Here is a 21,890-nt window from a genome sequence, read left to right as displayed (position 1 = left end):
GCGTGCAGTTTGTTCATAAAGCTATTCTATAGGTTTCATATAATGCAAGCTAAGCCTTGTGTATGAACATTGTAGCTATCCAACGGTGAATTATGACATCAAATCTTCCAGAATAAGACAGGAAAATGCTGTGTGTTGCTTTTAAAGGGTTACTTCAGGATTTCTGAAGTGGGGCTGTATGAGGTACTTATCTATAGTCAGCATATTACCTTCAGTAGATGACGGCCGGTGCTCCCCCGCTTTGGAATAGCAGGCAGGAGTCCAACCAGGGAAGCTCAGCAATACATTGCTGTGGTTGGGGGTTGATATCAAATACCAAAAGTGATGATATCAGTCTAAGTGGACTCTATATTGAGGGTTTTTTTCACTGCTTTACTTTGCCGTCAGACAGCCCTTTTCTTTGGCACTACATTTTCTCAACTGTAAAACTTCGGTATTACTGCGCCACTGCTGTTGCCCACTATATTACTCCGCAGCTCAGCTGTTTGGGACAGGTAGTGTGCAAGGTCAGACATAAAAGAAACTTTACTTTTGGAAATACCAGTGTTTCAAACATGGTGCGTGCCTGTGTTTCACCAGGCTGTTTAAACAAAGAAAAGACCTGCTCACATCATATATTTCACCGTCTCCCCTCTCTGTAATTCCAGCTTAATTGGCCTCTACAAACCACTAACACTAAGGCCCAATCCCAATACCCCCCCTTGTCCACTACCCCTGAGCCCTACCCCTAGCCCTTGCCCACTACCCCTTGGCCCTCGAAATGAAGCAACGAGGGGTAGGGGTTGAAATCCTTCCCTAGGAATTGGGACACCACTCACTACATCACTGCGTCAGTTATGTTCACGCATATGTAACTATTATAAACAGGAAGCTGCGAGCCATCTGCATTTCCAACCGGCATCTACAATGGAGTCTCATTCATCCTACCAGTTGCGTTTGCCACATTCATCATGCTTCGTTTGATGAATGACAGACGACAGGGGACTTCTGCTAGCTAGCTAACCAGCTAACATTACGAGGCAGCATAGTTATGCTAGCTGGCGTGTTATCGTAATGTGAAAAGTCCGACAATTTTGCAGAACAGGACAGATGACAGTAGCCAGATAGTGCGAGCTTGCTAGCTAACAAGCAACCTGACGACAGTAACGTTAGCTATGTATGAACTTTTTTCCCCCTCTCTTGCTCGGTGGAAGCCATGGCGATGTCTACCCCTCGCTGGCAAGTCTGCATCTGAAATCCCTCGCTCCGAAGGGCTAGTTTCATACCCACTACCCCTCATTATGCCCCCTACCCCTACACGCAAAAAGGAATTGGGACACCCCTACCCCTCGTGGGAACGCGCAAATGTAGGGGTAGGGCCAAGGGGGGGTATTGGGATGGGCCCTAATACAGTGATTAGGTAAACATAGCCCATGAATCTTTGGTCGTCTAATAATCAGTTATTGTACAATAACGTACTGAGAGCCAAAAATTACTTTGAAGACAACTTGTCATTAGGCCCTTCTGGTCTGGGACGTTTTTTCCAATTTATCTTCGGAGAACTAAAAATGATCCGAAAGACACCAGCATTCAGTAAGACAGGGGACTGTGGACGCTTGGTATCGGAAACGCTAGCATCCTCTGATTCAGAAAGACCCATGAGCCATGGCAGCAGTAGCTCTCTGGCATCATTTAGAGTTCACACATCTGCACCACCAGGTAACTTGTGCTCTTTCTTAGCCTCCAGTTTCCACAGAATTCGCTCCCCTCTCAGTCCTTTCAGTCTCCCTCTGCAAAAGTTTTTCTCCTCTATACTCTGGTTCATAAGGAAATCCTCTTGTCTCCACAGTGAACGGCATTTCGTCTTCACTGTCATAATCACTCATTTTGACTTGTTTTTGTCGTCTCTTCCATAAACCACTGACAGTCTGACACGGAAGTTTAACAGTTAAGAAAATGTAGCACCAAAGAAAAGGGCTGTCTGACAGCGATGAAAAAATTCTCAATATAGCATCCACTTAGATTGATACTGATTTTTAGGGGGGCGTCTGTTAAGGTGCCTTAAATATGTTTTGATATCAACCCCCACCCACAACAATATAATGCTGAGCTTCCCTGGTGTGGCTCCTGCTTCCTATTCCAAACTAGAGGTGCACCAACCACCATCTACTGAAGGCTATACATAAGTACTTCATACAACCCTACTTCAAAAATCCTGAGCTAGCCCTTTAAGGACAGTAATTTGGATGAAATATTGTGACAATCTGGAAAGGATACTGCATTTTACAAATGCTTCTTTAGTCATGTCTTAATAAAGATGACTATGCATGGTAGTCCATGACTACAGAATGGTCGCGTGTTTGTGTGGGTGAGAATTTGTCTTTAAGAATGAGACAATGGGCTCGATCTTTATGTGGTTACATGGTGGGGATAGCAATGGATTTAAAGGAGATGACAGGAGCAAATGTGATTGGCTACATTTCAATAGACCCTAGCCAACCTGCACATGATTCATAGAAATAGAATACCTAATAGCAACCCCTTTGAAAACTGAAGGTGCAACAAGTGCTTTCAACCATTAAAAGACTGTAAGAGTGCCATGGCGCCTTCTGCACACTGTGCATGATGCACGTGACTGAGCTTCGTCATCCATTTGCTTTGGCGTGACATTTCAAATGCCACTCCATCTATGTAAACACAGGACAACCTGATGTATAGGACACATCTTGAAAGATAAACTTTTGAAATACATCACTGGTTTTCCCTTTTGTAAAACACAATTGGCCCAACTGAGGAAGGACAAGATTGATGGGAGGCAAAACAGATCACATTTGAGCTCTACTTTTTGGCAGCTGTGATGTAAATTTAAAAATATTACTGGCTGCACTTCGGACCAGATTTTAACTAGTCCTAAAATTTGCGACGACCCAGATAACGGACTAGAAAGCAGACAGGAAACTTCCACACATACCTTTTATTGGCTAAAAGCCACATTTCAAGGTTAGACATTTTTTCAAGTCTTTCTTTTTCAGATCTGAACTGAGGATTGATCTTCACCCCAGGGTCTGAGAGAAAATATCTGCCCAACAACTTGTGCAATGCAGTTATTATTGAAACATGACTGCATTTCTAGAAATGTTATCACATGGGACCTTCACCTTTAGAGTTAATTCTCCTCTCTTTTTCTCTGGTTCTCACCTCCACTATCACAATATTCCTGTTTCTATTTATTATATTTTTTCCTCTGTTCACCTCTGCTGTTCCCATCTCCTTTTAAATCATCACTTCTTTTTTTTCCCAATAGAAGAGTTTTCAGGGTCTTCATTTTATTCAGTGCTTTACGCACTTTAAATGACTTCTGACTTTGTAAATCCTTTCTAAAACTGAGTTCAAATCTTTGTAAAAACTGAGAAAGCTATTGAAAGACATTCTAAAACAAATGACAAGTTGAGTGGAGAGGACAATACAAGCTCTGCAGATCATAGTATCTGTGTTGGGTATTAATCAAAGAGAGGACAAACTCCAAACAAATAGCTCTACTGAGAACACTGGATAAACTAATGATTATTAGACCTTCTGAACTTTATGTTTTCGTCATGACAGGAAATGCACATAACAGCAGCAGACTCAAAGCTTTAAATGTAGACTATTTATTTAAAGGTTTGTCAGACTTTTACCCGCAGTGAGTAAAACTAAAGTTGAGCTCAAATGACGCTCAGTATGACTGTTCTGCTTTTTTCTCCTCGGTACTGTCTTGTCTCCTTCCATGCCACATCTCCACCACCCACAACAAGCTTACCTGCAGCGCACTGCTCCTCATCTGCCCCGTTCTCACAGTCCCTCTCTCCGTCGCATCGCCATGACAACGAAACGCATTTGCTGGCAGCCCCTCCGCAATCAAACTTCTCTGGTGGACAGGTCTGTCGGCCTGTTGTGAGGGGGCGGAGGTGAAAAACAGCAAGGGAAGAGAGAGTACAGAGGGGGTAGGCAGAGAAGGAGAGAAAATGGATAGTAGATGAGAAAGTTGTAGGGAATGGATGTAAGAGAAGGGGAGCAAAGAGGGATAGTGGGGCAAGACAGGGGGAGTAAAATGAGAGAAGAAGTAGGGAGGAGGCAAAAGATAGAGAGAGAAGGGACAGCCAGTCAATGAAACAGTTTGATAACTTAGTTATCTTGTTGCTCCAATCGATTCGCCCTCAAAGGCCTGCAATTAAACTAGACACACAGTGACAGAGGAACAAAGAAGCGGCAGCACTGTCAGAGAGACACAAAGCCAGGACAACACACAAACACACACACACACACACACACACACACACACACACACACACACAGTTCACAAACCAAAAAAGACATGAAACACAGACAGGAAAATACACTCAAGTCAAAACATGAAACACAGTTTTATATGTACTTGCAGCCCTGCACATACTAGGGATGATTATTTTAGTTACACATGAATCTACTAATTATTATTACGATAACTGAGAGCCCAAACCCAAAAGGTTTTTGGATATAAAACTGGTGAAATCAAAGAGATGCACTGATTTCAATTTTCTTGGCTGATTCCAATTTTTTAAGTCTGATCTGCTGATTCCAATTTCAGCGGATTCCAATATTTTTCCTTATCAAAAACTATGATCAAGAGCATATATAAACATATTTGGAACTTTTCTTTAAAGTCACTGGAAACTTAGCTTTAAATAGCAAAAATGCATATACGATTTTAAAGATGAGTGTATCAATAAACATCTACAAAAATCTGAGTGAAAATAAGCATTCACTATCAGAAAATGGTTCATTTGGCTAACATTAAAGCTAACTATAGTGACTGGAAAACTAGGTTAGACCACCCAACGTTTTATTGAACTATACCTCCCTGAATATGTTGCTAATCGTTTAAGTATTTCCATTTCTTTACCTGAAACTGTTAGCATTAGCTTTTTTATGTGAAACATTTAAGCTTTTTTCAACTACCCGAGTAGTCTGCAAGTCATCTTGACTAATGGACTAACTAGCAAACTAGGAATGAGCACAGGTATTTGTGCTTTTATTGAGTTATACCCTCTAGACTAAGAAGGTAAGTATTTTAGCATCTCCCATCCACTTAAATGAAACGATTAGCATTAGCTTTGCAATGCTGCACTTTTGAGCTACAGGTGACATTGCCTTTTGTTTGTTCTGTTGGTTGAGTTGCGGTTGAGAAAATGTAGCACCACAGAAAAGGGCTGATGGCGAGGTAAAAGCTTGAAAAAAAATCCTCAATATAGCATCCACTTTGACTGATATTGACCTTTTTAAGTGGGCCTCTTTTAAGGTGACTAAAATACATCTTAATGTCAACCCCTGTAAGCAGCAATGTATTGCTGAGTTTCCCTTATGGGACTCTGCCTGTTAATCCAAACAGGGGGCGTGCCAACCGCCATCTACTCTATGTTATACACTCGCTACAGATAAGTAACTAATATGACCCCACTTCAAAAATTCCTAACTAACCGTTTAACAAAGCAGCTTTCAAACCATGTGCACCATGTATGGGGATACATTGCAAATTTTGAGAGCTGGTTGCAGTGCCTTTACAAGAGTTACTCTCCGTGGTACAGTTTACAACATGACCATCATGCAGCGCTTACGTGTAAATTTGACTGGTAGAGGATCAGCTTTATCTGAGATTAAACACTCAGTCACAGGTCATGGTCGATCAAGCTGAAAACTGGCTGATTCCAGTCACCAGCCAGTCAATTGGTGCATCTCTTCAAAATCAGCAAATGCTCACATCTTAAAAGTTGGGAAAGTGAATGTTTAGCATTTTTGCTTGATTAATGGCTTAAACTATACAACAATGGTAAAACATAAATCTGTTTGAATACAGACTGCATTTTGTATGTGTTTCCTTTCATACGTAAAACCTAATTTAAAAAAAGATTTTTAATATAAAATTGTGTTCATAATGTGAATGAAGTGACAAAGCACTCATCACTGTTTGTCAAATACTACCAGACCCAGACACAGACACAGACACACACACACACACACCTCATGTGTGAGTGAGGAAGTGGTCCCTCTTGGTAAAAGCCCATTACAGAAGAGAAGGCCATTGTTCCTACATGTGTAGCCCATGGGGTTGGTACAGGGAGGAAAAATACAGCCATCCAATACATCAAATTTACACTGAGTCCCCACAGCAAATCCCCGTCCCTTCTTCTTACAAACCACTACACTCCCTCACCCTTCCCCTTGCCTCCCTCTTCAATCTCTCTCACACATACACATACACACACACACACTCTAACACCACAGGGACTCTGGCCCCAGATTACATTACAGCGCTGTGTCAAACTCAACTCTATCAATTATACATATTTGACCACCAGCATGCTTCTTGGCAACAAGCCTGAGTGTGTGTGTGTGTTTACATGTGCGTGTGCTGCAGCCACAGATCAATAGTACCTATGGGATTTGCCTGTTTTGGTCTCATTCTGTATTTATTCATCTCGTATTTCTTTCTTCTTATTTTCATCTTTAACAGCACTGAATAAATTGCTGCCATTCAAACGCTGCCCCTCATGGAGGGACACTTGGGGTTTTCAGCCTTGCCAGTAGTGATTGCCAGGATTTTCTCCAACTGTGCAGTCTATGCTGCCAGGTTCTACACTATTGAAAAGTGTCTGCTTGTATTTTATTTGTCTACGGAACTGGACAGGTTTGGGGTTTGGATTCCTCTCCTCTGCTGTCTTTTGCTGGTGTTGATCTTTTGGATGACCTCTTCTGGCCTTTAAAGAATAAAAGCCTCCTGCAAATCCCCTGAAAGAAAGTGAACGAGCCAGCACCGTGCGTGTGTGTGTACTTGTTTCTTTGATGCACAAAATGCAGCTGTTCAGGTCAATGCGATGCTGCGAATATGAATATCAATGGGAAGTGTGTGTAGGTGGGTTAATGTGAGGATGGAGGCCAGTGAACTGTCTGACATCTGGCTTGGTTCAGTGTGTGTTGGTGTGTGTTTTAGAGATACTATATACTTCAGACAATACACGTTTCACATCATTTAGCTACTTTAAGTGTGTGTGTGTGTGTGTGTGTGTGTGTGTGTGTGTGGGTCACCAGAGTCCAAGGGCTACTGTCAGAGACTCACTGTAATACAAACCCACACAGAAATACACACCCCCAGGGGCTCAGTCTACTAAGTGTGTGATTGACAGCTGGGTTAAAAGGATGTAATTTGTCTGACTGACCATTTTGGGCCCTGGTAGTCAGGAGAGGCGGAGTCATGGATCAGCTGCCAATCAAATCGCCGAATACAGACGAGCAAAAACAACAGAGAACTCCACTAACATTGATTATGACAAAATCAATTAGATGATTTTCATCCCATGGGTAATAATGCTCACAAAAGGAAAAGGACAGTTCCAATTTCCCATTATTATGTGTTTAAGCAATAATTTGTGACTATTAAAATGTCGGCTCAGCCTCTGTCAATTGGCCTTTGATATTATACAATAGCAGTTCAACTCATACATTCATAAAGTCTATAAAAAGCTTTTTCTATTTGCTGCCTCAGTCAGCCACAGTATTGCAGGCCATTCACAGAGAAAATTGGTATGTGCAAACTAAGAGATGTGTTTCACATTGCCTGCAGAAAAAAACAGAGCAGTTTGCTTGGAACAAACAGAAGTGGTAGTACATGAAGGTAATTAGCATTATCAACAGCAGCCACAGAGTCTGCACAGACAAAGGAAAAACATGCCAACTAAAGAGAGACAATCTGGTATGTCTACATCACAACTGATCTAAAAAAAAAAAAAAAAAAAAAGATTAGAAAAATCACATTTTAACACCACTGTAATACAAATGTAGCACCAGAACAATCAAAACAAATCAAGGGAAGAACTGTCTCAAGCTTTGTTTAATCAAGGTTGTTGCCGTCTGACTTTGCCAATCCAGATGATTATTGTGCTGATAATGAAGTTACATTCACAGTACTTTCTCCAGACTTTTGGAAGTCAGTGCTTAGCACAGATTTGCTCTCTGTTTGTTCCTCTCTCACTAAACGCTGACAGGTGTATCCAGCAGCAGTGCGCTGAGGAGCATTGATGGACTTATCGACAGTAAGCTGGGGACACATCTGTGCCTGCAGAGGTATTGCAGACTATGATCATTTTCCAGGCCACGTATAGTATTGACTGCTACTATCGCTGCAGAAAGCTATGGAAGGTTGCATCTTTACACAGGGTGTCGAAAGACATTGGACTCCTAAATGTTATGCTTTTAAAGACATTTTCAAGATTATTTTCAACCAAATGTAACCCTGATTTTCAGGCAAGTGTTTTTTACTTTCTGATTTCAACATTGCAGAGCGCCTCACAGCAAGAGGGTTCCTGGTTCAATCCCAGGGTGGGGGGTTTCAACCCGGAATGGGGGAGCCCTTCTGTGCAGATTTTGCATGTTCTCCCCATGTCAGCGTGGGTTTTCTCCGAGTACTCTGGCTTCCTCCCACAGTCCAAAGACATGCAGGTCAATTGATGACTCTATGGGCCAGTCCCAATACCCCCCCTTGGCCCTACACCTACATTTGCGTGTTCCCACGAGGGGTAGGGGTGTCCCAATACCTTTTTGCATGTAGGGTTATGGAGCATAACGAGGGTTAGTGGGTATGAAACTAGCCCGTCAGAGCAAGGGATTTCAGATGCTGACTTGCCAGCGAGGGGTAGACGTCACCATGGCTACCTCCGAGCAAGAGACGGGGAAAAAAGTTCATACATAGCTAACATTACTGTCATCAGGTTGCTTGTTAGCTAGCAAGCTTGCACTATCTGGTGTCCGTTATCCGCCCTGTTCTGCAAAATTGTCAGATTTTTCACATTACGATAACACGCCAGCTAGCATAACTATGCTGCCTCTTAATGCTATCTAGCTATCTAGCTAGCAAAAGTCCCCTGTTGTCTGTCGTTTATCAAATGAAGCATTATGAATAATGCAAACGTGATTAGTAGGATGAACTCAACTGGAGACTCCATTAGATGCCGGTTTGAAATGCAGATGGTTCGCAGATTCCTGTTTACAATAGTTGCGTGAACATAACTGACGCGGTGACGTAGTGAGTGGTGTCTCAATTCCTAGGGAAAGATTTCAACCCCTACCCCTCGTTGCTTCATTTCAAGGGCCAAGGGGTAGTGGGCAAGGGGTGGGGGTAGTGGAAAAGGGGGGGTATTGGGATTGGGCCTAAGTTGTCCATAGTGAATGTGAGTGTGTATGCTTGTCTGTCTCTATGTGTCAGCCCTGAGATAGTCTGGCGACCTGTCCAGGGTGTACCCCGCATCAAATAGATGAGTAAGCAATGCAGCTAAGTCTAAAGGTAAGTAGTATACATGAAGTCTCATGCAGAGGGAGGGGGTTTATGTAGGACTATGGATATTAGAGGGAGCTTTATTAATCTACATTTGCCAACAGGTAAGTAAAAAGACAGCATTAGGTCCAGTGGTAGATTTAAAGATTTGAAACAGAATTGTGAACTTAAGTGCAGAAAAGCTCAACTCTTACTGACAAAAAAGAAATCAAAACATGTAAATGGATACATGAAATTAGTTAAAATGTTTGTGGTAATTACAACCTCACAAATTCAAAATGTTATGACTCTTAAGGCCTATTATTTAAAAAAAACTGAATTTAAGACATTTTAAGACTTTCTAAGGACCTTCAGACATCCTGTTACAGAACATATACATGCAATAACATACTCAAATGATGATGGTGCAACACCATACACACAAACATATAGTAGATCTACCTCATAAACACATTTTTGCACAAAGGTTCCTGGAGGCAGGCACACTCACACACATTCATACTTAGCCAGAACTACTTGTAGCTATAAATCCTTTACTCAGCTGCCAGTCATAGGTGTTTAACTTAATTCACCATTCTCTTGACTTTGTATTGAATGAATATTTCATGGGCTATAAAACTCCTGGGGCACAGAGACAAACACGGGGCTGTTAGCAGCCAGCTAACTTGCTTGCTGCCAAGGCCTGCAGCGAATAACAGCTGAAGAACTGATGCTAGCCATGCTCCAGTGGAGCTGCTTGGTGGCGAGCAATAAGAGATGCTGGTTGGAAACGGCAGCTCCCAGGTGGGTGTATGCATTATAGAATGAGTGTGAAACAGGGTCAAATCAAGCATGTGCAGTCAGTGAATATATCCAGGTTACACTAAGGTAAAGCAAACAAATAAACACACACAATTGGCTGGATGACCAGGTCAGACATTTTCCCTCAATCTTAATTTCTGTGACATATACAGGGATATGAACCTCAGTAGATTCTGCCATACTGTAACCTATGCATATATTTATCTCACAGTCGCCCTAGGTGAGCAGTATATTTGCCTGTCAGCATGTGAGGCTGTTCTCTCAGTATGACACTACATTAAAAAGATGGAATGCACACATATTTTGTATCACGGCACAGCTTTTTGACACCTTACGCAGAAATGTAAAGCAAATCAGGTTTTTCTCACATGAATGTGGCGTGGCTGCTGCGATGGATCAAGGTGCTGAGAAGCGGCACTGTGAAAGATGCTGAGGGAAATGCATGGAATCATTATAATTTGAAAAACAAAACTCCGCCAATGCAATGCTCTATTACCCTTCTAATGACTTGATGTTTGCATTGAATATATTAAACCCCACTAGAGTTATTATCATCTGCTTATGATATGGTATGCAATTAGCTAAATGTTGGAAAACAGATTCTCTGAATTGTTCTTGAGCAACCCCAAGATCTTTTGCAAACTGCATTGATAGAAGCTCATTTTGCAAAGTGTAAATGAAGTGGCACACGATTCATGTAGTTGAGGATTTGGTGGGCATATATAAAATAAATCTTTGAGATTATATGGTTTTATCTGATTTTATTTTGAGGAAAACTGTCCTATAAAATAAGCCTTTTTTCCCCTAAAATTCTTGTTCTTAGTTTTTTGGAATTTGTGCAGTGGATTTTAAATAGCCTCTGCTGGACCTGGGGTCAGAAAACTCATTTGGCACATAGGGGACGGTGCAGTCTTTTAATACAAACAAGTCCACAACCAGAAGTGGTACTGACTTGTTATTCTCCTCACATGGCCTGCCTAAGTGTCTATTATGAGCAGGGTATAGGGGTGGACTGAGCAAGGAGCTGTATGCTAATGAACTTTTGATTAACTACCTTCTTAATTTCCCTTCACAAGGAGGGAGGGGATTGGAGCATTGTAGTCCACGTCCACTCTCAAGCTGCCTGCCTAGCATCAAAGCTAGCCTCCCAGGTGATTGATTCAGACGGCTCGCAGCCCCGCAGGCTAATGCTAAGGTAATTTATTTATCATGAGGTGTGTGCATGAGGCCGGGGGGTATTATAAGTCATCCTTAAGTCACTGTCTGCCATAGTGAGACACCGCGTCAAGACAACGGCACAAGGGAGGAGCGCATGTGATAATATGGCACATGTAGAATGGAAGCTTACGGATGATTTACCCTGTACCAGCATTATACAGTAGTTGCATGACTATAAAATGCTTAAAGGTACACTGAATTCCCCTGCACCCCCGACAGCACATTGCTGATTGATGAAGTACCATGCTTCAACGTCTTTTTATGCAAACACCCGAGAACTGTGTCTCATCACATCGGTGGAATATTATAAATGCCCAAAAACTCAGCGCTGCTGCGAATACCAATTGGCTCCACATGTACTCAAAAGCAAAAAAAAAAAACATACCATACTGAAGGTTTCATAAAAAAAAATACAGAAGCACAGGCACTTTCTTTTTAATGTTTCTCATATCTTATTTTCCCATTTATTAACTATAGGGCTGCCCTGAATCTGCATTTTAGGCATTGAAGCTTAAGTGATAAATATTCGCAATTAATCAAAGCTCCAGCAAGAGGGTGAGGGATGAGAGATGAGGACATAAGTCAGACTTTTTTAAGCATCAGATTTCAGTTGATGCACCTAAAATAATGTGACTTTGTACAGCAACATTAGCCACAGGAAGAAAATAATACTTTGCAAGATGTCTGAGCAGTTGCTCACAGTTTTCAGGAAATTTGTCAGTCTCATTGTAGATTTGTGATATGCCAGTTTCCTTTGGCATTTCTGGCACTCAAATATGTGAGGGGTTGTCTTTGCAAAATCTGAAACTATTCCAGATACTTGACTTTTTCGACATCTTTCTGGCATATCTGTAAGCCTGTCACGTTTGGTCAAGCTGTACCAGTTTCAGTCATGCTGGATTGCTGGAGAGTGATGTCAGATGGGAGTGAGTCAGAGTCACAAAACCACTACTAAATTTAAACATTGAATACTTGGATATTGAGTACTGTGGCAACAATCTAATCAGCCCTAATCAACTATCAACTTGTGAGAATCCACAAACACAACAATGACATCATGAGTACATGAAATGACCACAAATAATGTGTGTGATAATGTGTATATAATATTTTATGTAAGTAAGAGAGGATGAGGACGTGAGAACGCATTTCTTGCATGTGTCTGACATATCATCAATTTACTCTAACTAACAGGGGATCCATAACAGCTGATCGTCTGTGAAATAGCATAATTAAACTCAAGTTTCAGCCATGAGGTTGCATCATAAATTGGTGAGTGGCCTGCTTGAGAACAGTAAACTTTTATCGCTTGGCTAATCTGCAGTAAAAACAAGGCCAAGCCATCCCTTGAATCAATACACAACCGTGAGCTGGGCTGGGGGAGACCATATGAAATTTCAGCCATTTAATTTCAGACTATTTAATATGTGCCAGGGAACAAACATTGACATTTCTTAAACTCGTGTTTTTATTTTTAGCCTTAGTTAGCTGAATTAACCTGGATTCAAGGACAATGAATTAGAAGAAATAGATGATGGAGATAAATGGGTATGAAGGAGGGAATACAGCAGAGCAGATAAGGACATAGACTGAGATGCAAGAGGGGGAGGTGAGGTCAGATATTGGTCACTGAAGGGAGAATATCAGTGTGGGGATAAACTGGGACCAAGGCAATTAGAGGAGGTTACTGCAGAGACACACTCAAAGAGGGAGACGCAGAGGTACTGGGTTGGAATCTGATCAAATTGGGGCTTCCTATGACCTGAGGGCCGACAAATGTGCACAGAATAGACAGGAAATTCTTATTTGGTCACTCAGCTCTTAAACATTTCAACAAACTCTACATCGAGCGACACAGACACATAAGCATGCAGATGAACACACAAACAAGAGCACACAAACATTAAATTATGTACTGCAAATCTCCCCAGGTTATGCTGTAATCCATTTAGAGATGTTGACTGGGTTGCGTTTTAGTAGTCCATAATGAATATGTTGTTCTAATTTTGATGTGTGCAGTTTCATTCAAATAAATGGAGGCTCGTAGCGGGTGAACAGTTAATCTCTTTCAGGAGTTGCGTTGCATGCAGTATGAATGAAATGCTTTCCTTTAAGAGCTGTAACCTCTACAGAGGAGAAGAAAAGACGGCAGCAGACAAAGGACAGGAGGCAGGGGAGCCTTAAGCTCACGGAGCTCCATATGCATCAGTGATTCACACAAAACCAGAGATGTATGGATTGGCCAATTATTCGGCTTGTAAAGACTTTGCAAGTCTAACGGTTTGATCGGCTGCAGTGGGTCATATCGTCATGGTGACGCTCATTAACCTCGTTCCAAACAGTGGTCTTATTTCCGCAGGCTTGTTAAGCTAAGTTTAGGGTTGTAACAATTTGTGTGTATGTGTGCGTGTCCATCAGGAATATGCACCTTCCTTACCATAGCTAACCTCTGCACAGGCAACAGAGAGTTTACAGAGTACTAAAATAAGCTGTTTCGCTTCTTAATTGTTGGGCAGTCGGCCTGTTAATTATACGCACTGTGAAAGTGAAATTATGAGTCGATTAGATATAATCAACAATTTAGATAATCAATTAAATGCTTTTCAGGCAAAAGAAGTGAAAAAATGTGGTTCCAGCTCATCAGCTCAGAGGATGTGTTGCTCTTCTTTGTCATTTCCCTTTGTGAACTCATTATCTTTGGATTTACAACTATGATCAACGAAATTAGACATTTAAAGACATCAACTTGGGCTAGGGAAGTTGTGATAACCAATTTCTTTTATTTTTTGACTAATCTTAGACAAATAAGTAAGAAATTCAAACACGATAATGAAAGGAATAATAAAATGAAGCCTTAAAACATAAATGATGTTGTGTTCAAGGGTTTGCCTTCTTAGTATTGTGCAGAGAAAACAGTGTGACTGCACAACCCTGAATGTCCGATGACTTACCCTTACCTAAATTTGAAATATAAACATAAAAACCATCACTGTCACGCACACAGTTTCTATAAAGGTTGATTTTTCCCTGAACCGAAATGCATCATTTGAAAGGAAGCTTCCCTCAGAGGGATAGTGTGAGCTGTCAAATTAAGAAAATGGATAAAACAAGTTTATGTACCCGCATGACATGTAAACCTAACTTCATAGGCCAGCGATGATTTCTTTCCTTTCACGGAATCAACCCAATCTTCAAAGCACCGTATCACTCCCAATGTGCAGGAGTGCTTTCTCCAACGTATACCCACTTCGTGGTCACAGTTAGTTCATGTGAGTTATTTTGGAGACAGAATAAGTGCATGTATGTGAGTGTATGGAGGCATGTCCTGCACGGTAGGAAGATTTTTTGTATGCATGAGTTACAGTGGGTATGTGTTCGCATGTGTGTATACTGTAAGTGTAAGGACGGTTACATATATTTGTGTATGCATGACAGAGCTTGTGTGTTTGGTTGTTTATAAGCATGGCTACATAGCATATGTGCGAATGCCTGAGTGTGTGTATTTTGCATATCCTCATACTTGCACGCCGAGAACTGGAGCGTGATGTTTGACGGCCATGTAAAATGAAGAATGGAATGGCGGAGAGTTATAAAGACCAGGAAGGGGTTAAAAATAAAACAGAATGGAAAATAACCAATACAACATAATAAATATCAATGCCATAATTTAAATGTAGTTTTTAACTATTAAAACAAGTTTTATATATTCAGGAAAGTCTCCAAAGAATAGGGATGTAAGAACAATGTCCATGTTCACACGTGTCTGTGTACTTTTTGACACCTAAGTTTGGGTCAGCTGGTCTACTCCTTAGGCACTGAATGTAAACAAGTACTTTGGACTTGGAGGTCAAGACTGACCCGCTAAATCTTGCCTTGAATGTTGCCATAGCACCAACTCCCCCCCCCCACCCCCCCGTCCTTCAGATGTGAAATCCAATTTACAGAAAGGGCGTATGTGGTTAATATCAGATTACATTTTAAATGAAGGTTAGTGTTGATTAGTGGCTTTCATTGGAACACTGATCTCCTATTACTGCAGCCCTGATGTAGTGAGAGAGGGGGAGTGTGCTGCAGAGAGAAAGATCAAAGTCAAGGGAGAGGAGAGGAAAAATGATCAGAGAGAGCAGGTGCAGAGAGAGGAGAAAGTAGTGTGATGGCAACAAAACAAAAGAGGAAAATAAAAGCCGTGCACTGGAGTAACACAGGGAATTAGTGACAACACTGAAGTAGAGTCAGAGGTTTAAACAAGATTCTCAGATAGTAGACTGTGTTATGCAAATTTCTGAAAGTCTGGCAAAATATAATGTGAATCAGTGTGAACTAGGGGTGGGCCATATCATCTCGGTCATGATAATACCGATACAATTTTCAATATGGTATGAAAAATTAACATTGTGATACTTGCAATATTTTGACTTGACTATACTGTTACCCATGGCAACAACAAGCATGGCTGAAAGCAAAATTATTACTGACTTGGCTGTGGTTCCAAAAAAAGGAGGAGCTTCAGTAGTGTGGAATAAACTGTGGCGACATTAGGCCTGGGCATCCTGAATGTTTTCTGAACTGCCCCAGACTTCTCAGACTTTTTAAGCGAGTTACCACTCAGAGGGAACTCATTCAGCGGCTCCTCTGGCAGCAGCACAGCATTTCTCCCTCTCCTCTCTTGCCATGTGCATGTGGGAGTCCATATCATTAAGTCAATTTGTTGTAAACCTTTGGTAACGTAAACCTATGTGATGCTTGCGGCTCGACCAAAAACTACATAAATGTTAGGGTGCAAGTTAGTCCTAAAAGAGAAGAAAATAACCTGTTGATTTATAGATCCCATTGTACATTTTTTTTGTATTTGGGAACTGTTTAAATGTGTAGTTTGTGGTAGATTTTATTTTGTTGTATTATCAATATCGTATACAGAATCTGAATCTCCCTCTGAGTTTCTATGGTTGTTTACAAACTAAAGAAATAGAGATCATTTTTGTTCAATTTTTACTGAATATTTGAAGGCAAACAATTCACTTATCACTTATTTTGTTGCAATTCTATTTTCTTGAATTAATAATATATATTTTTTAAATAATCTGTCATATTATCAAAGATATCGTTATGGCAAAAATACCCTAAAGTATCATGATAATATTCCATATCGCCCACCCCTAGCGTAAACGAACGAACACCTTGTTGGATTTGAAAAGCTGCTGTGAGGACGGACAAGTAGGCAGCTACATACACCCATAGCAACCAAGTGAGTGGCAACATGACATGAATGCCGTCCAAATGCATCTATAGCATCAGTTTATATGACTGAGATTTGCCAAGTGTCTCTTACAGTAGCTGGTACAATTTGTTTTTCCGGGGTCTGAAGTAGATTCTGCTGCAAAGTGAAACTGGAGTGACCCCCCCTCCACCCCCTCTCTCTCTCTCTCTCTCTCTCTCTCTCTCTCTCAAGGCTGTGTGAAGAAGAAGAAGAAGAAGAAGAAGAAGAAGAAGAAGAAGGGGGTTGTTAAATGTGGAACCATTAACGCAGTCTAGACTATGGGTCTGTCAGTGCCGTGGGGGGAAGAAATACAGCGCGACACCAGCGCTCTCATAGGAAATTGCCACTTTCCTCCAACAGGCCCCTCTTAATGGTTGTTTAGTAGACGACACATTGGGCATTAAAAATACCGCCAGTGGCTAGTGCCACATCTCAACTAATGATTGCAGGAAAGAAAGGCATACAAAAGAAAGGAGAAGGAGAGTTTGGGATGCACAGAGTGCCCGCCTGTACTCCACAGCAAACTCTGAGCTGGTTGCCTCCGAGGCAGTTTATTCAAAGGCTGGGTCGGGGCACAAAGGCAGGGGTGAAATTTAAAGCTGGCAGCCAAATTATGTGGAGAGCATAGTTGATGTTTGAAAGCTTCTGAATTGACTTTTCTTATATGATAAGACAGCTACTGGCTGTGTAAAGTTGCCTTTTAAAGTCATTGTGGTGTAAGGTAGGCTCAGCTAAATTACACGTTCAGCAGGTTTTGTGGCCCCAAAAAACATAAGAATTTTGATTCATTCTGGCACAACAATTTTCTGCACAATTAATTTGAGTCACAGCAAAAGGGAACCCCACAGATAATTTTTAAAAACAACAACTCTACCGTCTGTTTGCAGGCCTCCGGGGTATCATCTATAAAGAACACTACATGAATCATATTTTTATGTCTCATTTATCAGTAGTACTAAGGCAAAAACAGGAAAGATTTTTACTGATGTCAGCTGCCACCAATTTGGTCCAATTTTGTACTGTACGGTTGATTTATACATAAAGTTATATTTCACCATGCAGCTATTTATCTCTCAGCACCTGCTAATGTATGTTGGACATGTTTAAGATTACTGGTGATGCATGTGCTTTTGTCATGGCCATGCATCTTTCTCTCTTTCCTCTTTTACTTCTAGTTCATATTATTAATCTCTGTATTGTACATTTTGACCTCAACTGTCATAGAGCCCTGCTATATGAGTCTTATTTTTTTTATCAAATCAACTTTCTTTAATTCATATAATTCATGGTGCTGTTTGCTGCACAACTGCCCCATCAACGCAGTTACGTGTCTGCCTGGAGTGCAGCAAGCCTGAGTGTGACCACAGTGAAAAGTTGTAGTTGACAGACTGAACGCCGTTAGATATGGATTGAAGCAGAAGAAGCGATTTTGGAAATGATTAAATCTAATCTTTTTTTTATTCAATTTTGACTTTTGAACTTTAGAATGTTCCTGAGTGATCGGAAATGTCTGGCATCCTCAGGTGTCTTCCATCAGCTGTGCCGGTGACACGTTGCTACAAGCTTAAAAAATACATGTGAAGTTTGAGGATGTAGGAGCTAGACCTGTGTATGGAAAAAAGAAAAATTCAGCACATATCTTAGTCGTAACAAGGCTGAACAAGCCAAGCAGTTTTTTGTTTATATATGGAGTATTTGTTTAGTTTGGGATACCCAGCGATCTCTAGAAATATTAAGCTCATGTTAGCTGTCAAACTCAACAGGGACTAGAATTGGGTCTGTTGCTAGGTTGTTACTACGGTTCGACCAACTTGCTGGAGTAGTAAACTAGGTTTTCTAGTCAGACCCGACGTATTTCCACAGAAATGGAGAGATGTTGGTAATAGTTGTGTAATCGCAATATTGCACTCAAGGGTTTGCCTTAACTTTATTTATGGCACTTAAGTGATGCATAACACTGACCGCATCACTGTCGTAACACAAATGGTCTTGGTGCCTGTTTTGCCTTGTTATGTGTCTTAATGAGTGTAATGTGTTCTCATTGACTTTGTGTTCTAGTATGTTTAGTATGCGAGACTTGTGTTCTCATGGATTTAGTATGTGTCCATTGTCTTGTCTTTTGTGTACTTGTAACTTTTGCCGCCAGTCTTGGCCAGGACTCCCTGGAAGAAGAGTTACTGTAACTCAGTGGGAAAATTCCTGGTTAAATAAAGGTTTAAAATAAATAAATAAACTTTAAGGACACCCTTGAGTGTAATATTGCTTAATAGAAAGTTAGCAAGTTAACGTGAATGACCTGTGTCCAAATTGTAATGGGACTAAACATAACGTGAAATGTGTGATCCTCACATACTCTAATACATTAATAAAGCCAATCTTTTGTTCTTGTTTCAGTTGTAACATACTCTGGGTTTAAAACTTCGACACTAAATACTGACCGCAGTTAACAGTTTTTTTTAAAATCTATTTCTTTTGTTTGTATTTTTACAAACACTTGAAATGTTTCAGTCATATAGTATTTATACATATTTTGACATGCTGCCGACCAGAATTTAATATTTTGTCTTCTATTGTTTTATTTATTGACATTATTTTGATTATGATTGATTTGAATCTACCTCTGATTTGTGACAAGTTCTGCAGTTTGCAGAGTGTTGTCATGCTCTATTAAGTAATAGTTGTATGGTTTCTTCAACGATCACTCAGGAGCAAATTGCCTTTAAACTTTGCCTTTAGAAATAATGATTGGACATTTATCATGATAATTATCAATATCCACTAATAGCAAAAACACTGATAGCATTTTTTGCCCAGCCCTAAGACTGACACCAAAACTGAGCAGATTTGACAACAACATATCAAATTTATTTTGTAAGAAAGCTCTAATTGTTCTCCTTGTGCTGTTCTTATGACCATCTGCTGCCTTTTTATTACTTTCTTCCTGCTGTAGCCTGTAGTACTGTCTGATGCTTTCTTGTTGCTAACCTGCCTGCTGACCCAATAAAGGCTGTTTTCATCACACCTGTTCTGTCTCCTGAGTCTGCGTAGACACTACATCTGTGATCAGATGATGCAAGTTAAGAGTATGAGAAGGAAATCAAACTGAAATAAAAAAAAAAAAAAAGCTGACATTTTTTAGTCCGGCTAAATGAACACGGAAAAAGAAAAGATGAAAACATAATTGTTATTATGCATGGGTCTTACAAGCACGACCAAAACACAAAAGCAATCCCATCAGGCTGCTCCAGCTCCACAAGACGTCCTCTGAGAGCAACAACATATTGACCACCAATCAATCGTAACCAGCCAAGAGCAAGGGTCACTAATTGAACGGAAGAATGGAATTGACGGAAAAAAATCACACGGTGACTGATGCTGCGTAGGTGCTTTTTTCTGTTTGATTGCCACGTACAGTGTAAACAAGGAGGCAAGTTTGCTGTAAACAGCTGTTTCAAGTCAACACAACAACAACACAGGAGTCCTAATGTTCTCTGATATCAGAAATGGTTCATTAAACGTACTGTACCGCTTAAACTATGAGATTTTCTCTGTGTGGCTTATGGGAGTTACATCGATAATGACCACTTACAGGCTCTGATAAATAACTTTTCAAGGTTTCTCGTACATTAGAAATTTCCCACAGGAGTTATTAGGGTTAGCTTTTCTTTGCCATTATCATAGAATGAGTAGCGTATGGCACCTAAAATGCATGTGTGTGCATGTGCAAATGTGTTTTTTAATGTCTGGAGTATTTTCTGTTGTGCACGTTGTTGTCAGGTGGCTATTCTGTATCTTCCTTAAGGGATCGATACACTTTCACTTATTACTGATATAAATCAAGGTAAAGACTTTTGTGGTTAATGAGATGCCACAAGATAGCAAGATAAGCAGAACAATGCACAAGAGGGACCGAGATGATGGGCTTACAATATGAGAAGAGATAGAGAGATGACCTTTAATGTTTTTTTCCCAGCAACTTCTGAGGTGACATTAAACTCATTGCCAGTACTGTATCTTGAATTATTTATGAGCCAGATTTCACAAGCAAACACACACACACACACACACACACACACACACACACACACACACACACACACACACATATCTGTCATTTTACGATGAGACTGCGTCAGGAGACAACTACTAAGAACTGGAATGGTGGACAGCATTGGTTGTTTGCTCAAATGCTTAAAGCTAACTGTGTTTACATTTTCCTCACTGGCAACTCCTGCAAAGCTGCTTTGTACTGTAACACAATATGAAGTCATTATGTTGTTATACTGCCACAAAAAGTCTGAGGGAGGAGGTTGGTTGGATGGTCTGAAGTACAACACTTGTAGGGTTGGGCCAGTGTAAAAAAATCAAACTAGTTTGAAGAGCCAGACAGGACTGAGCCAGTATACCAAATTTTGTTACTAGGTGTCACACTGGACTTAACAGCTGTTTACAAATGGAACATAATGACACCGTGTCCCAGCAGCAAATGAGCGTCTGACTATCATGTTGCATTGCGACACACTGCAGAATCCATTGAATAAGCACTTCTGTTATGTAAACAAACAGCACAGGCCACCTACCAGCTGTGCGCTCCAGATCAGTCTGAAGACAGAAGCATTCACAAGATGGCACACACAAAGTTGACACACTGACGTCATACTGTTACTCATAGCAACAAGCATGACTGAAAGCGGAATTACCGACTTGGCGGTGGTTTCAAAAAGAGGAGCAGCTTCAGTAGTGTGGACTAAACTGTGGTGTCTTGAATGTTTTATGAACAGCCTCAAACTTCTCAGACTCTCTTAGCGAGTTACTACTCAGAAGGAACTCATTCAGCAGCTCCTACACGGGAGTCGGTGTCATCAAGTGATCTTGTCATAAACCTTTGGTAATGTAAACCTACATGACGCTTGCAGCTCAAGGAAAAACAACATATATGTGAATGTGCCATAGTTCTGGTAGCATAACAGCCTGTCATAGGTTACAGCGTGATGATTAGAGGAGAAATGGCAGAGCATAAAGGTCCAGCTGGAAAAAAAAACCCAACTCAATCATTTAGGATTTTGCTAAAAGAAAAGGAAAAATCCTTTTGATTTATATCAATAAGTCGCAGGGTACATTGTTTTGTATCTGGGAGCTGCTTAAATGTGTGATTTGTGGTCGAATTTATTTTGTTGAAGTATTAATATTGTATACACAATCTGAATCTCACTCTGAGTTACTGTTGTTGTTCACAACCCAGAGAAATTAGATCATTTTTGTTATATATATATTTTTTATTTATTATATATT

The 21,890-nt window shown here is 40.6% G+C and overlaps 1 protein-coding gene across 4 annotated transcripts in view; it reads right to left on the bottom strand.

Moving 5' to 3' along the window:
• The window catches only part of lrp8 (low density lipoprotein receptor-related protein 8, apolipoprotein e receptor), a 232,208-nt gene that overhangs the window by 92,022 nt on the left and 118,296 nt on the right, over positions 1-21,890 (bottom strand). For all 4 annotated transcript variants that reach the window (XM_049588390.1, XM_049588392.1, XM_049588391.1 and 1 more), the window contains exon 4: positions 3,779-3,907. In XM_049588390.1, the coding sequence (XP_049444347.1) occupies positions 3,779-3,907 (129 nt within the window). The remainder of the gene's footprint in view (positions 1-3,778; positions 3,908-21,890) is intronic.

Source organism: Epinephelus fuscoguttatus, linkage group LG10 (assembly GCF_011397635.1).
Source record: "Epinephelus fuscoguttatus linkage group LG10, E.fuscoguttatus.final_Chr_v1".
NCBI classification, from domain to species: domain Eukaryota; kingdom Metazoa; phylum Chordata; class Actinopteri; order Perciformes; family Serranidae; genus Epinephelus; species Epinephelus fuscoguttatus.
The sequence above is the reverse complement of the archived record's forward strand: the minus strand, read 5'-3'. Positions and strand labels throughout refer to the sequence as shown.